Source organism: Tachypleus tridentatus, chromosome 6 (assembly GCF_004210375.1).
Source record: "Tachypleus tridentatus isolate NWPU-2018 chromosome 6, ASM421037v1, whole genome shotgun sequence".
Classification (NCBI taxonomy): Eukaryota; Metazoa; Arthropoda; class Merostomata; order Xiphosura; family Limulidae; genus Tachypleus; species Tachypleus tridentatus.
The window spans coordinates 155095681-155112709 of NC_134830.1; the positions used below are offsets into that span (position 1 = coordinate 155095681).

General features: G+C 30.8%; 1 protein-coding gene across 2 annotated transcripts in view; it reads right to left on the reverse strand.

Annotated features, from left to right (window-relative positions):
- Positions 1-15381, reverse strand: part of LOC143254181 (uncharacterized) — a 124658-nt gene extending 109277 nt beyond the window's left edge. The window contains exon 1 of one of the 2 annotated variants that reach the window (XM_076508974.1): positions 15330-15356. In XM_076508974.1, coding sequence (XP_076365089.1) covers positions 15330-15347 — 18 coding nt within the window. In that variant the 5' untranslated portion in view covers positions 15348-15356. Of the gene's footprint in view, positions 1-15329 lie in introns of both variants that reach the window. The other variant, XM_076508973.1, reaches the window with a different exon arrangement.
- Between the last annotated feature and the right edge of the window lie 1648 nt (positions 15382-17029).

Genomic DNA, 17029 nt, shown 5'->3' on the forward strand with positions numbered 1-17029 from the left:
TTAGAAATGTTATTATAAGTGAGTTATTTTATAAATTTTAATGATTTTAAAGTATTGAGGAAATTTATTCGTATTTCTGTAATGTGGTGATATGACGAAATCATACGAAAGGCCATAGCTGTGAGTTACGAAACTCTTATATGTTATATGCCAAATTATGCGAAGGTCATATTTCATAATAGGCTATTTCGTCAGATATACTGAGAAACGAATTTAAATAACAAATGAACGCTGTAAATGTTATGGAAATGTTTTTAATTTCTTATATATTGATATATCCTTTCAAAGTCCGAAATAATGCCAAATAATGGTGTTTAGTAAATGTCGAGAAAACCCACTTGCAGAGAAATATTTTCGGTCATCGTCAGGTTCACAAAACGTTGTTCGCTCCTCTATGCAAAAAATTCTCTCAACCGAAACCAGCCGTTTTTACATACATATTATGGTGTTTACATCTTCACTTCTGTCGAAAAGTAAATTACAGAATTAGTTGTTTTCTTTATTAATATCTGAATTATTTCATGAAAAGAATTTAATTTCTTTACCATTTTACCTTTTATTATTATTTTTATGTAAGTTTCATAATTCTGTTAAATTTAGGATAGGTAAACTTACGTTATGTTTTGTGAAACATTCACACTGAGTTTATTTATGACTACATTATGTGTAAAGTCCTCATTTTACTTAAATTATACGTTCCACCGTGGTTCCAAAAATTATTTCTTATTTACTTAAAGTTCAATGTTTCACAGTAAGGACAACTGAATATATGGAAGACTCAAACAGATAGCCTGATGTGGCTTTGCTACAATAAAAGCACACAAACAACTGAATATAAATAAATTTACCGATCGCTATTCTCTATTGACAGGTACTTATATCATTACAGATTCTTCCCAGTTGGTATAGAATGTAAGAGTAACCTCTCATGTTCTCGTTAAATAAGTTCCTTTATCCATATTATATTTTCAATTAAAGCTATTTAAGAATGTCTAAATAGTTTTGAAATCAATGCAAATGTTTGATATACTTTACTATCATATTTCCGAGTCATTGATATATGCTTCGTGTGGTATGTTCCATTTTTTTAGGTTAGTTTCGCTAACTTTTTTAATCATAATGTCTGTAATATATTTAATTTATAATGTCTATAAGTTATAATGTATCAAATGGCTAACTTAAACAGTATTCCGAAAACTATATTTGCCGTATAGAAGCCGGTCTGTAAAGAAACACGCAGTCAGCAATAGGTATTACACATATATAGTGTGATTGTAATACTGTTGTGATAAATTCTTCAAACTGTTGATAATCTCTGGGAATCTAAAGAGAAAATGCAAGGTTAAAATCTAATAGGTCTAACACTGATATCTCATGTTAAGTGTAAATGTATGTTATAAGGTTTATTATGTTTTATTTTATTCACTTTTTTATTACACTACATTATTAGCTTGATATATTTTTTTAGAAATAACCTAGATCTTATGAAATATTGTCGATATTTGGGCTGTTAAGAACTAGAAATGTTATTCTGTATTAGTTGTATTAATCCCTAGATTTATTATCTAATTCTGATCATCTTTGGTTCATTAGATCAGAAGTTAGTGAATATAGTAAAACCGTTTGTACTTTTAAGAGTTTTGATGAATGTTATTAAAATAAACAATAAAATGTCATACTGTTTTCCTGTATCACAGTAAAACTGTAACCATGCAGGAAATATGGAAGTGTCAACGTAAAGTAAGGCCAATGTCCTTATTCTTCCACACTATTTTAGTTACTTATTTAAAAAGAAACGATTAAAATAGGTCTAAAAAAATATTGTATGTTGGGACTGAAATTGCCAAACGTGGAGAAATCTATAAATTTAAGTTTTATTTTTTTTAATGTTCTGCAATCATGATTTCATTTCACAAATGGAAGTTTCCTGTTAAAAAAAAAAAGTTCTTGAATATAGCGCCATCTAGTTTTACTGAAACAGTATAAAAGAAAAGAAAAAAGATTGTTTTGTGTATGTGCCTGTTGAGAAAAAAGATTTTAATTTAAGATCATAATAACATCACATCTAATAATGATTTCTGACTGTAGATGGTAGTAAAGATTAAAAGCAAAACTTAATTAATTATATGGTCACTGCTTTTATTTGTTAAAATGAAAATAGGTCGTTTGATGTCCCAGTATATAGTAAAAACTGTATTATAAAAGAAAGCTTCTTCAGTTGCCAATCATACATCATATCTTATAAAGGTATTTTTTGAGGTATTGGTTATTTAAGTATTAAAATTAATCTGTTAATGTCACATGAGTGTTCGGCCCAATAATATCACTGCATATGCAGTTTTGAATACTGTTTGTTCATAAGATATTTTGCAATACTACATAAATCTGATTACTTTAGTTACATACAAGTTATTTTAGTTTGAAAAATAAATTTTCTATAACTCATATACGAAGACTTCAATAATGATATTCTTTTTTAATTGTAGAAATTGTTTACAAATTAGGGAGAAAACAAACTCTTAGTTAGATATATTTATTATTTCCCTCATCATAATGACATTTTTTATTATTATGTTCCTCAAGAAAAAATATAAACAAACTGAAGAAAAGAGAATAACATTGATAACAAGTGAATATATATTATGATTCATCTAGATGTTTTGTTGAAATATTCGTCTTTTCTTTTAAAAAACACATATTGCAGTTTGTCTTTTATATGTCAACTTCGCATCAGGCTGACTCTCTAAAGACATTTATCTCTTACGTAATATACAGGATCCTTTACATAGGTTCTGTAAGAGTAAATACATTTTATCTTTTGAATGTTTTGAGGATACTGGCAAGTATAAATAAAAGATAAAGCTAAAACTGCTTTTGTGTTACCTTCAGGTAAATATCACTTAAACAGAATGTACTTTGGTTCATGTAATGTTTCTTCAACATTCAAGATATTAATATATGTTGTATTATTACATCTACAACATTCAGAAATTTCTGTTACTTAAATGATGTTATAGCGTTCCCTGCGACTACAGAAGAACATTTACAAATATTAAAATGTGTATTTGATAGGTTACGAGAAGGAACTTCAAAGATGAAACCAATCACATGTCAGTTGTTGATAAAATAAATAGAATATCTAGATCATTTAGTAACCTCAGACGGTGTAAAACCTGGCACTAAAAAATTAGATATTCGTGCATTTCTAGGATTTTATCGAAAGTCTGTACCAGATTTTTAGTTGTTGACCAACCTCTAACTGAGCTAACTAAGAAGGAATCAGATGTTATTTGGACAGATAAAAGACAAAAGCTTTCGTGAAATTAGGGAGACGCTGTATTGAAATCTATCATTTTAAGTTACTCAGGCGTTAGTAAATAAATTATAATAAACATAGATATTTTAGGTTATTCTATAAATGCAGTATTGCCATAATTAAATGAAAACAAAAAATAACATCCTTTAACTTATCACAGCAGACAGTAATGAAAAGCTGAAGTAAATTACTCGGTCCCAGAACAAGAACGCTAAGCTGTAGTTTATTGAATAAAACCTTTTGTTGTTATCTGTATGGTAGGAAATTTACTATCATCAAAAAATCATGTACCATTAAGATCAGAAATGACATTAATGAACTCTTCCTCGATGTTAGCCATGTTGGTCATTCTTACTCCAAGATTATGATTTTGAAGTAATTCATATAACAGGAAGAAAACATTCTAATGTGAATGCTCCATGTAACATAATAGTAAGAGGCACTGAAACTGAAGAGAATAATCTATTAACAAAATAATAGAAATTAAAACTGAAAATGAGGATGGATTAGAAGTAATTTTGGATTAAAGTCATGTAATTATTAAACAAAATAAAGATGAGTTAATAAATAACTTGTGTTCCTGATAAAAAAGTGAAAACTATTGCTAAAGCATATGTAAATAACATTGTAGCTAGACACGTTGTACTCAGAATGTACTGTTAGATATAGAAATATAATAAAAGAAATTTCACAGTTGTTATATGCCAAAAAACAACAAAACTGAAACAACTGCTTTTCGTTCAGCTCCAACCGTATTAGTAGAAATATTCAGAAGGACTTTGTTGGATACGATGTTTCAATGCTGTGAGAAAGATTAGAAAACTTGGGAAGAGCTGGTTCATTTATTACAAAGTGCTGAAAATGAGTCTACTTTGGATAGTCCGTTTTTCAACTACATGGTAGAGATGTAATGCAGCCTATGGAAAAGGTCATGACCTATAAAGTATTTAATCATGCAGTGGATTATGATTACAAGACTGAAAATGCAGTTGGCTTTTGAGTTAACTATTAAACATTTAACAAAAGCTGCTAAACATAGAGAGAAACGAGGAAATATGTTTGTTTGTTTAGAATTTCGCGCAAACAACTCGAGGGCTATCTGCGCTATCCGTCCCTAATATACCAATGTAAGACTAGAGGGAAGGCAGCTAGTTATCACCAACCACTGTCAACTCTTGGGCTACTCTTCTACCAACAAAGGTGGAATTGAACGTCACATTATGACGCCCTATGGCTGAAAAGGCAATTATGTTTTGGTGTAGCAGGGATTGTAACCTGCAACCCTCTGATTACGAGCCGAACGCCTTAACCCACCTGGTTATGCCGGTCCTGTGCAGAGTGTAAAATGAAAGGTTTTCGTGTGCATTATATACACGTGCGTGTGTGATTGCGGGTCGAGTTACCTAACCACCTGGCCATGCCGGGCCCAAGTAAATATAAGGATAAAAATTAATGACATAAAATTAACAGTTAAACTATTTTTTTATCTTGTTAAAATAGGAAATAGCAAGAAACTAGTAAAGCTATGGAAAGGCCTTCTCAGAGTCCTAAAACAAACAAGTCGAATTTATTTTGAAATTCAAGAAATCCATCGAAAACTAAAACAGTTGGTACGTGTTAATAGATTAAAGAAACTGAAGGAAAGAAAACCATATCAGTACGTATATATGACTGATGAAAACCAGACGACTGATAAAAGAAAATATTGAATTTAATTACTCGAATAAACTAGATTTATCTTATGATGATGAGGAGATAAGTGAAGCCGAGATATATAATTAAAAGTTAGATGACATTAATACCATATTAGGTGGTGAAAGTGTTGAAACAGAGGGTCAAGTGACGTTAACATCACTGTGCCCAAGGATAGTTTGTCAATAACGCCTACAACGGTGTAAGTTTATGGTGTTAAAGATGATTATAGGGGTAGATTAAGTGGTCCTGTGCCAACTCAACCTGAAGTAATGCTTACCACTACTAAACGAGAAGTGAAATTCATTCGACAAGTAGCTGTATTTAGAATAAAAAATGACATTAATAGAGTTAATGTTAGCCCTGATGACGAAACTGGCGGTGTGCAACAAGCTTATATCAATATGTTAAGAGAAATGTATAACTGTAATTAGAATTACGTAGACAATATAGGATATGTATAAACATTGCTGTATAGTTATATAGATATGTGGTGTGGTTATAAGACTCTTGTCTTTATATGTTTTGGTAGTTCATACATCTGCAGATTTACTACGATAATTATTCTATGGATGAGTGTAAACATGGCGGCAGGGAGTGAGTATTGTACCACTAAAAATAAGACGGGCAAGTATTATATTGAAGAAAGAAATTTTATGTTGTCAGAAGATAGGTGGATAATTCTTGAAATAAAAAAGAATTATATTTTTTCAGATAATTCTTGAAAATAAACCATTTCCACAGTACGTTTGCTTAATAATTTGAATAGGAAAAGAACTAATATTGTTCGAGAAATCTTTTTACGTAAGTTAGTTAATATGACATAATTTCAAGTGACAAATCAGGGAACAGATATCTTATGTTTAGTGAGGATCTCACAGGAAATATAAATTAAGAACTATAATACCTAAGACAAAGACGGGTCCGGTGCTGCCTTTGACTGGTTCATGGATAATATTACGTATGAACAACTTCACTCCTTTACCCAAAAAAAAGAGTTTAAAAATTATTAAAAAACAGCTAAATTCAATAACCTTCCACGAAAGAGGACGAAGAGGAACCACAACGTTACTGAACACCCCAGTTGGAAAGAGAATTCTTCTGATTTCTCTCTCTCTAAACTAAACCCCTGCCACGTTAATTTGCGTTTGCGTATCTAAGATAAACGATATCTTCTTAAGATAGAAAATTTGTTATTTGATTTAAAGGATACTAAAGATATCTTTTCGATCGGACTTCACAAAAAACGTGGTTTAATAGACGCTGGAGGAAATGTTTCAAAATTTTTGTTCGGAAAAGCAACGACAGACGATTTATGTGAATTAAACCAGAAAATAGAACATCAAAGACAAGTATATATAGAAATGGTTATTTTACATCGACTAGGGGAGCGGGTAGGATAAATAAACTTTAATGAACGATTGTATCGATGTGTGAAATGATAGCTTTTTCTTTCTTGTTTTTTTTACCAATTGTGGGTAGTGAGAAAATAATTTCATATTGCTATATTTTTCAGTATTTAACGTTTGAAGAATATATTTTACGCTGTTTTAATTTATAAAAAGATACAAACTGAATCCTGGATTATTTTACCAGGTCTAATACGTTAAACTCTTTATTCAGCTTTAACGTTCTTCAACGACTGAATTAAATTTCATTCTAATGGTACTTCTAGGCCTAAAATCTTATGGTGATGTTACATATTTATTTTCTCTTAAGTATAAGGAAAATTAAATATTTAATATGTGACGTTGAGGCCGGATATACTTTCTGGTAAGTTTATTAGGGAAAATATCAGTTTGCAACGCCTACACCTCAAGAGTGATTTTTTCATATTTCTAAACGATGGCAACGTTTCACACAAACTTACATACACACACGATTAGAACATAACAAGTCTCAATGTGTTTAATTTTCTTTAGGTCTAACTTTCCATTCTACCTTTTTTGTTACATTTTAGAGTGGTCTTCCCTTTTACATTGGTGTTTTTCTAAATTAATGTCACTGTTAAATTAATGTAATGCAAGTGTGAGCCACCACAAGCATTCCCAGGATTTTATAAAATGTACATTAAAAAGGTTGTTATTTGTGATATATTATAAAAAGAATAAACTACATTTTGTATTGTTCTGTTGTCATGAAGAAATTCACTTTCACACGACGTGTGGATTAGATAATTATTTAGAATAAACTTTCTGAAACAAAATGCATAAGTTTCTATCGCCATATGAAAACCCTAATAATATTAAGGAATCAATATAAATACACAACTAAAAGCGACACAATGAAGTTGTGTGATAAATAAAAATTAAACTTAACTAGTTTGTAGTTTCAGTTTATAACTGACTAATAATAAGATGATAAACAACAAAGTATAATGAACTGGTATATTGGGTAAACATGTATTGTGTTCCATCCCGAGGAACCAAAATCACTTCATGCTGAATTTTCTTAACATAATCTATTATTACAATAGCATAATAAGTTTCTTTCTTAATTATAAGTGAATAATAGAAAACTGCGATGGTTTTTTGTCTTAAAATTTTCAAAAGTTATACAGTAATTCTGTTCGCTGAATCCAGAAATGATAACCATTCTTATTTATCACTTTCAGACTTCAAGAAAAATGTCACATGTAATTTTACATAAGTGAATCTTTTTTATTGAGATCTGGTCACATTTTGCTGTGCATAAAATGTTGACAACAACTGGCTATAGATTTTTACATTGTGAGAGCTTTATTTGTTGTTATAGAACCCATGAGAAACACACCGCTAGCATATAAACGGTTAACAGGCGCCTGACATGTCATTTCTGGATAGTATTTGGTTTTGCGTCCACTTTGATACTTTTTTTCATTCAGTATTATTTGTTATTCTTTATGGCAGCAACAGGTCGTGTAAATAACCCAAATATATTCTATTATATTTATAGTAAATTTCTGAGTGTCAACAGAAATGATAATAGGGAGTGGCTTCAACATAAAACATCTGGGAAACAACAGCTTTTCATAATATGAACTTATTGATTTGATGATAGATTAGAGCCTATTAAAAGATTTTCCAGGGATTATGGGTTATAGGTTTCAGACTAAGAGCTTACTTTCTCTTGAGACGTCACATTACTGGTACAGAAATAATGAGAAACAGTTTATACTTTCTTTGTATGAAGGTTCACTGGTTTATTGTATTAATATTGCACAATTAATAACATCACTAGAAGCTGCAGTATATGAGCAGAGTGAGTGGTGATTGTTCATTGATTCCTCCAAAAAAAGTCTGAAAGGTATTCTACACAATAGTAACATCTTCCTGTTGCTCATTTGGTTTGTACGAAAATCTTGAACTTCTTAATAAGGTCAACTACAAACAGCATCATTGGCTACTTTGTGGAAACTTAAAAGTTTTTGTATGTTGTAAGGCTGACAATCAAGTTATACAGAAATGATAACCATTTTTCTCTATCACTTCCATATTTCTACAAAAATGTATATGTTATATGTACTTGCGCGTAAGTGAATATTTTTATTGAGATCAGATCAATTGAAATGATAAAAGTAAGTGGTTTCAATCTGAAACATCTGTGGAACCACAGGTTTTCACAAAAGTGTTAATTTTGTTTTGTGAATTTCGCACAAAGCTACTCAAGGGCTATATGCGCTAGCCGTCCCTAATTTAGCAGTGCAAGTCGAAAGAGAAGGCAGCTAGTCGTCACCGCCCACCGCCAACTCTTGGGCTACTCTTTTAGCAACGAATAGTGGGATACACCGCACATTATAACGCCGCACGGCTGAAAGGGTGAGCATGTGTAGCGCAACGGGGATGCGAACCAGTGGCTGTAAGATTAATTAAAATTCACTACTAATGCTTCACTGCCATTCACAGTTAGAAACCATTAATATATGTGATTTTATCATGATCTTAAAATACAGTCTTATTTGTGGACATACACGTAGCAAAAAACAGTGTCAAAGAATGATCATTTTGGCTTTACTTTACCTTAATAATTCCAGACTTCCTGCATAGCTACGGTACTACTTCAATACAAAAAAACAGTATGACATTTTATTGTCTGGTTTAATAAGATTCATTGAAACTGTTGAAAGTCAAACAATTTTATTCTTAATTTTGATCTTATCATTTAATGTGAATCAGAATTTGATAATTAATCTAGCGATTAATGTAGCTAATTAAAAATAAGATTACATTTTATTATCAACCGTAATATTGAAAATATCACATAATATCTTTGTAATTTCCAAACAAAGATTTCAAGCTAATAATTCTTATACAAAGTAAAAAAAATGAAAAATTGATAAATATTACAATACACATTCATACATTACATGAGACATTAGTGTTAGACTTGTTACTTTGTTAACCTTTATATTTTTCATATAGTTTCTTCGATATTTTCAATAGGTAGAAGAGATTATAATAATAGTATTTACACCACACTGTAAACAAGAAATATCAATTGTTGACAACGGTGTCTTTTCAGACCTGTTCATATACGATAAACATAGATTGCGGAATACTATTATCGTAAACCATTTGATACCACATACATTATAGATATTATAAATTACATATATTACAGACATTATAATCAATAAGTTAGTGAAACTAACCTTTAAAGAACAACAAAATATATTTTATGAAATATGTACAAATGACTTGGAAACAAAATTTTAAGGTGTATTAAACATTTGCAATGTTTCCAGATTTGTTTATATAACCTTAAACAGCTGTTAATTGAAACTATAACGTGCATAAAAAATATTATCTTATGAGATCTCGAGTTGTAAATCACACATGATATACCAACTGGAAAAAAGTTGTTATAAAATAAGTTTCTGTCAATGAAAAGTAGTCTAAATTAAATTCACATAACATAACGTAACTGTATATAACCTAAACACAAAAGGAAAGTTTGAGTATGATAGATAAATAAATAATAATAAATTGATAAAATAAAAACAAATTAAATTTTTTCACATAAAATAATTCAGATTGCATTGAAGAGAAACAAATAACTCTGTAATTTACTTTTGGACGAACTGACGATATAAACACCATAAACATTATTTTTATGATGTCGGATTTGCAAATACATCTGAAGAAAAAGCTAAATATAGAGTACAACATTTCTTTTAGTAAAACCAATGATAGAAAGTTACATCCCATTTTCGTTACTGACAGCTATGGCCTTAAGAATCATTGCGTCATATCACTACTTTATCTAAATACGTAAACTTCAAGAATACTTTAAACATAGCCAACTAACTTACAGCTGATATCAACGACTTTTACCTTATCGCAATCTAATGAACATGAGGACAGTGGGAAGTGTTTTACAGTTTATTCTATCACTTAATTATCTGTTAAACTGCAACATAAGTCACCGAAGATAAATAGTTGTATTTGTTGCATGGTATCATTCCCTCATGGGAAGTTGCAGTCCTCTACGTAGAATAATGCCAGATAATTAAACTAAAATTGATTTCTGATGAGAAGATACCAAATATCATTATGAGACATTTTTAGTGAAATATAAATTTTTATTCAATTCAGTATAACAGAATTTCTAGTAAAATAACACTGTGACAAATGTTCTCGTCGTATAAAACAACAAACAGGAAGAATTATATTTTATTTTCTGCCAAGCTCCTTCAATGATATTTGTTACAACACCATTCAAATAATGTTTATATTGACTATATTCACTAAATTATTCAATGATTTGTAATTACATTTATCAATACAAGTAAAGCTGAACAATTTAGATTAAGGATGAGTAATTTTATTCAATTTATATTTAAACTAATCGAATATATGATTTTTTCAACATCCCTGGTAGTTCTTATAAATGATTTCAAACATTATGTTACTCGTGAAAACTGTTCATTATTAACTTATCACCATGTTTAAACGTATCCATTTTTGTTCAGTTGAGAAGTTGAAATCTAGTACACCGTGGTATCAACAAATGAACCTAAATATCATAAAACTACACGTGGGTTTTTCTTTAATAAATCAATTGAATTTATTTCGTTATCCCACATATTTTTGTCAAAATATCTTTATCGAAAGGAAACGAAGGAAGTTTTTAAAATCTGAACTTTTGAAAATTATAAAACATCAGATAATTTTGGAGAAGTTGAAAATAACCAGATTATAAATAGATCAATTCGTACATTGTTGCTGTTAATACACGCATTTACCAACACCGAAACATACTTGTACAGTTTATACTATTCTACAGCCGATGGAATTGATGATTCGTTTGACTGTTGTTCTCTTTTCTCAATGTCTTTGTGCTATAACATTAACGCCAAAGTTTCACTGACTCAGACTGGAAATATATTCTAAAGAATCTACCCACCAGTAAGCATATCTTTCTGTATCGAACCGTGTTAATGGTACATGAGAAACACACACCAACAAATTATCTAAAGATATTTTAAAGTATAAATTACTCTTCATTTTCTATTCTAAAAAATCGAACTTAATTTCAATCAACAGTTTTTTTTTATTTTACAATTCAGATTACGAAGCTACTCAGTGGGCTACCTGTACGGGCCCACAACGATTATCAAAACCCGATTTCTGTTGATGTGAATACGCAGACTTCCCGCTGTGCCACTTGGGGATAAATGTTGGTCAATCAGTAAGTTACCATCAGAATTATAAACTGTTTAATCATTTTACCTACCTTCAATTTTGTATTCCTGAATTGGTTTGCTTCTTCCTTTTTAATTTCACAGAGGGTTAAACGAGAGCTATCTGTGCTAGCAGTCTCTAATTTATCAGTGTAAATCAATTATTGGGCTACTATATTACCAATGAATCGTAGGATTGACCGTTATCATAAAAACATCTGAACAACTGAAAGGGTGAGCATGTTTCGCATGACGAATATTTAAACTCACGATCCTCACGCTAAAAATCAAGCGGCATGACCAGGTAATTAAATTTTGTATCATTCTTACGAGAAAGGTGGAATTTCGCAATATTTATATATTAAAAGTTTAGCATACTCAATAGTTTAAAGTAACCTGAATTAGCTGTTACCAATTATCCTCTGCTATTACGATTTTCTGTAAACAAATTTTGACGGTCATTTTTTGTTAGCTCACTATCCCAATACTTTTTCGTATCTCAAACTGCTGTTGTAGCTTCCACCACCTCTTAAGCCATAGGTAGTGTCTAAGCCTCCAGTTGTGTCTATTTCTAACTCTTTCTTATTTTCTCCTTTATTTCAATTACTTTTATGAAAACCTGGATCCCTGTTACTTTCATGTCTCCCTCTTTGTTTCCGTGATTACCGCAACCTTCGTAGATGTTCCAAGTTTCTATCGTTATTTCCATTTTTAGCTTTACTTCCTGTAGTGCAGACCGTAGTAACCAAAAGGAAAACAAAAACCTGTGATAAAAATATATATATTAAATTTCATCTTTCTTATGAAATTATAACCATTTAAATAATCAACATTCTCGTCGTGTAAAGATTGCATATCTTCAGTTTGTTTGTTTTTTACAAAGACAATATATCTCCCCTGAAAGCTTACAGGTACACAGAAGTTTCAGTACACACGTGCATGAAACAATGATAATTATAGAAGAACAATGATTCTATAAAATATGTTGAGAAAGTTTCCGCTGCACGTTTAGCGTTTAGTCTGTGATTAATTGACGCTAACAAGGTCACTCAAGGGGTTATGGAAACTATGGACACTGTATTAATGAGTGGAACCAGGAAGAAACTGTGACAGGTTGACACCACCACATGATGGAATAAAATTACGAAGGATTGATTACTGAAAACTTAAAACATCCTGAATTGTAAACAGCTGGCTTATTGATCAAATATCGATAACAAGAATGTGAGAACTGATACAAGGAAAATCTCCGGGTCAAACATTTGACCATGTAGTAATATTCCTTTTGGAAAATTACTTTTTCGAATTGCAAACACTTGAAATATATTTTACGGAAATTAACCTAAGCCAGCATTTGATTCTGTATAAAATCGTGTTCCTTGAACAGGAGAAACACACAGACAGACACACAAACGAAAGTTTTCTTTTAACTATAAATTACACTTTATTTCTTACTTGATTCAGTTTATTTTATGAAAAGTTTTATTATTTCAAAATTATGTATACAGTAATTTCAAGCATATATTTTTATTGCACTATTATAACCTTCAGGTTGTTAATTCAATAAAGACAAGGTTTCAGAACATCATTTCTATTGGTGATAATCCGGATCCTCACAAGCTTTAAAAAGAAAAGATATATAAAGTTTCATATAAATTAAATAAAAGCACAAAATTTTCGATGTTGTAATAAGTAAGTTATTTAATTAAATTTAATTATTTTTAAAGGATTGGGGAAGTTTATTCGTGATGACGAGAAACCAACTTAACGTAAAGATGTTTGGTATGCGTATTAAAACATTTACTGAGATTAAGTTGAGAACAACATTTCCACCTTCTCAGGTCATCTTCATTTTGACAAAGAGTTGGAAACTTTCTCTTGGTTAATTTAAGGAAATTCATGTTTTAACACAACTATAAATTATTTTATGGCAAACAGGAATAAACTGTCCAGTGATTTAAAGAGCCGAATTATTGTAAAATACAAGTCTCGTGTATCTCTTTCCGGTGTTACTACACAACTTAATGTGCCGAAATATATTGTTCAAACAATAATTACCAAGTTTGAGCTCACAGAATCAACTGCTAACCTCCCTCGTTCTGGACGACCCACCAAAATTTCAGAAAGAACCAAGAGGAAGGTTCTCAGAAAAGTTAGTAAGAATAGTAAGAACCCTTGTTTAACACGTAATGACATACAGACTCTGGTAAGGGAAACTGGGATTGAAATAAGCACCTCTTCAGTTACGAACACGTTACTCTCTTCTGGGTTCAAAACATGTCGTCCACGTAGAAATCCATATTTAAAGCCTGATCATTTAGAAGCACGATTGAGGTATGCAAGAATACTCATTCTTTGGTCAGACAAGACTAAAATCGAGCTTTTTGGCCACAATGATGTTCGCAATATTTTCCGTAAGAAGGGGGAACGAAATCTTCCAAAGAACACCGTCCCTACTGTGAAATACGCAGGTGGCTCGATCATGATATGGGGCTTCTTCACCTCTTCTGGTGTAGGCAGCCTTCACCGCGTCAACGGAATCATGAAAAAAAGAAGAGTACGTTGATATATTAGGCACTTATATCAAGAATGATGCTCGGAACTTGCGGCTTGGACATTGTTGGATCTTCCAGCACGATAATGTCCCTTATCACACATCGAAATATGTGCAATCCTGGTTGCAGAGAAATCATATAAGCGTTCTGGAGTGGCCATCGAAGTCACTCAATCTCAACCCAATTGAAAACGTTTGGCATGAGTTGAAGATCAGGGTTCATCAACGTCATCCGAAAACCTTGCATGAATTAGAGGCCTTCTGTAAAGAAGAATGGAAGAAAACACTAGTCGAGTACTGTCAAACGATCATGGAGGGCTATGAGGAGAGATTGCGCCAAGTAATTCATCTGAAGGGCTGCACAACTGACCATTAAAGTAGACGCACGAACACTTACTGCACCTCCTACATTTGATTATTTGTTTATAAACAGTTTATTTGTCGTTCAATTTACATAGAAATGCATGAAGGTGTGTGTTGATATAATATTTATAATATACTATACTTTCATTATCCTAATCGTGACACTTTTTAAGTTTTGATGAAAAACTATCCACGACGCAGTAATACGAACATTTTCTATCGTATGTGTAAGTTATAGCTTCTATCAACGTCTTTTATCCTATCGCAGTCTAATGAAGATGAGGACAGTGGTAAATTTTCTACAGTTTATTATATAAGTTAATTATCGGTGAAATTGTAACACAACTCACCGGAGACAAATAGTTGTATTTGTTGAATGATATCATTTCAGTGTGAGAAGAGGCACTTCTCTACGCAGAATAATATGAGATAATTACATCAAATTTAATTACTGTTCATAAGAGACCTGATCTCATTTCGGGTCATTATTTGTGAAATATAAATTGATGAAGTAATTTTTTAGAAAGATACTCTTATATAGTATAGAAGAATTCCCAGTAAACCAGCACTTTGACAAATGAAACAACAAACAAGAAATTAATTTTGCTCTATTTATCTCACATTATTCTGCCACTTCTCACCCTGGAATGATACCATGCACCAAATACAACTATTTGTCTCCGGTGAGCTGTAATAGAGTTTAACCGATAATTAACTTACAAAATAAAGTGTAAAACACTCACCACTAGCCTCATCTTCATTATACTGCAATAAGCTAAAAGACGTTGATATCAGCTGTAAGTTATTTGGTTATGTTAACAGTGTTCTTCAAATTGACTAATTTATATAATATGTTGTTATGACGCAATCATAGTGAAGGCCATAGCTCTGAGTTACGAAACTGTTATAACCCAGATTACAACTTACTGATTTTCAATTATACAAAAGTCGTACTTTATGATTGGTTATCTTATACAGATGTATTGATAAAATAATTTAGACCACAAATCAACGTTATAAACTTCACACAAATGTTTTTAGTTTTCTTTTTGATTCTGATGTTCATTCAAAGTCCGATATCATGCTGAATAAACATTTGGTGTTTATATCGCTAGTTTGTCCAAAAGTAAAAAGTTATTTGTTTCCCTTTGTTAGAATCTGCATTACTGTATGTGAAAACTTTACTTTGTTTGTTATTTTACACATTTGTAAAAGTTATTTGTTTCCCTTTGCTAGAATCTGAATTATTGTATATGAAAACTTTAATATGTTTGTTATATACACATTATTATTATTTCTTTCCTTTTCACATTCCAAACGAGTTTAGGTCAAGTACAGTTACATTATGTTATGTGAAACTTTATAAGTTTCTTTAAGGCTATTTAGGTGAAAATTAAATATTTTATTTAAATTATACGTTCTACGGTGCGTCCAATAATTACTTCTTATTGACTTATTATTCAATGTTTCACAGTACAGACAACTAAATATATGGAAGACTCAGCAGAGAGACCGATGTCCCTTTACTATAATAAAAAACACACAAACACAACAGTATATAAATAAACTTTCCGAACGCTAATTTTTATTGCCAGATACTTATTTTATAACAACTGTTTCACAGTTGGTATAGCATGTATGATTAACAACTCATGTTCTCATTGGATATGTTTCTCTATCCACATTCATTATTTCTTCAATCAACAACTGTTTAAGAATCTGTAAACAGATCTGAAATTAATGGAAATATTTAATTTACTTCACTAACTTGTTTCTGAGTCATTGAAACATGTTTCGTATAGTATGTTCTATTTTTCTTATAAGGTTAGTTTCACTTTTTTCATTTATTATAATGTCTGTAATATATTTAATTTACACTGTTTGCAAGGTATGTTGTATCGAAAGGCTTTTGTAAATGGTATTCCGCAATTTATGTTTGTCGTAAAAAAATCAAGTTTTAAAAGAAAATGTAGTCAGCAAAAGATATTATACGCTTATAGTGTGTATGTGACACTATTATTAGATTCTGTTATATTTGTTGAAAATCTCTAAGGAACAATAAAAATACGAAAAGGTTAAAATGTAATAGGTTTAACACCTTTGTCTTATGTCAAGCATAAATGTGTCTTATAATGTTTATCAGTTGTTCATTTTATAAACTTTTTTAATGAGGGTTATTGTACATTATTAGCTTGATATCTTGTTTAAAAATAACATGGGTCTTTTAACATATTGTCTTTATTACGGCTTATAACAAGTATAAATCTTTTTTTCAATTACCTATTTTAATCCCTTGATTTCTTATCAAATTCTGATCCCTATTGGTTCATAAGATCACAAACTAGTGAATATAATAATACTGTTTGAGTTTTAACAGTTTTATTGAATCTTTTAAACTGGACAATAACATGTCATACTGTTTTCCAATATCACAGTAAAACTG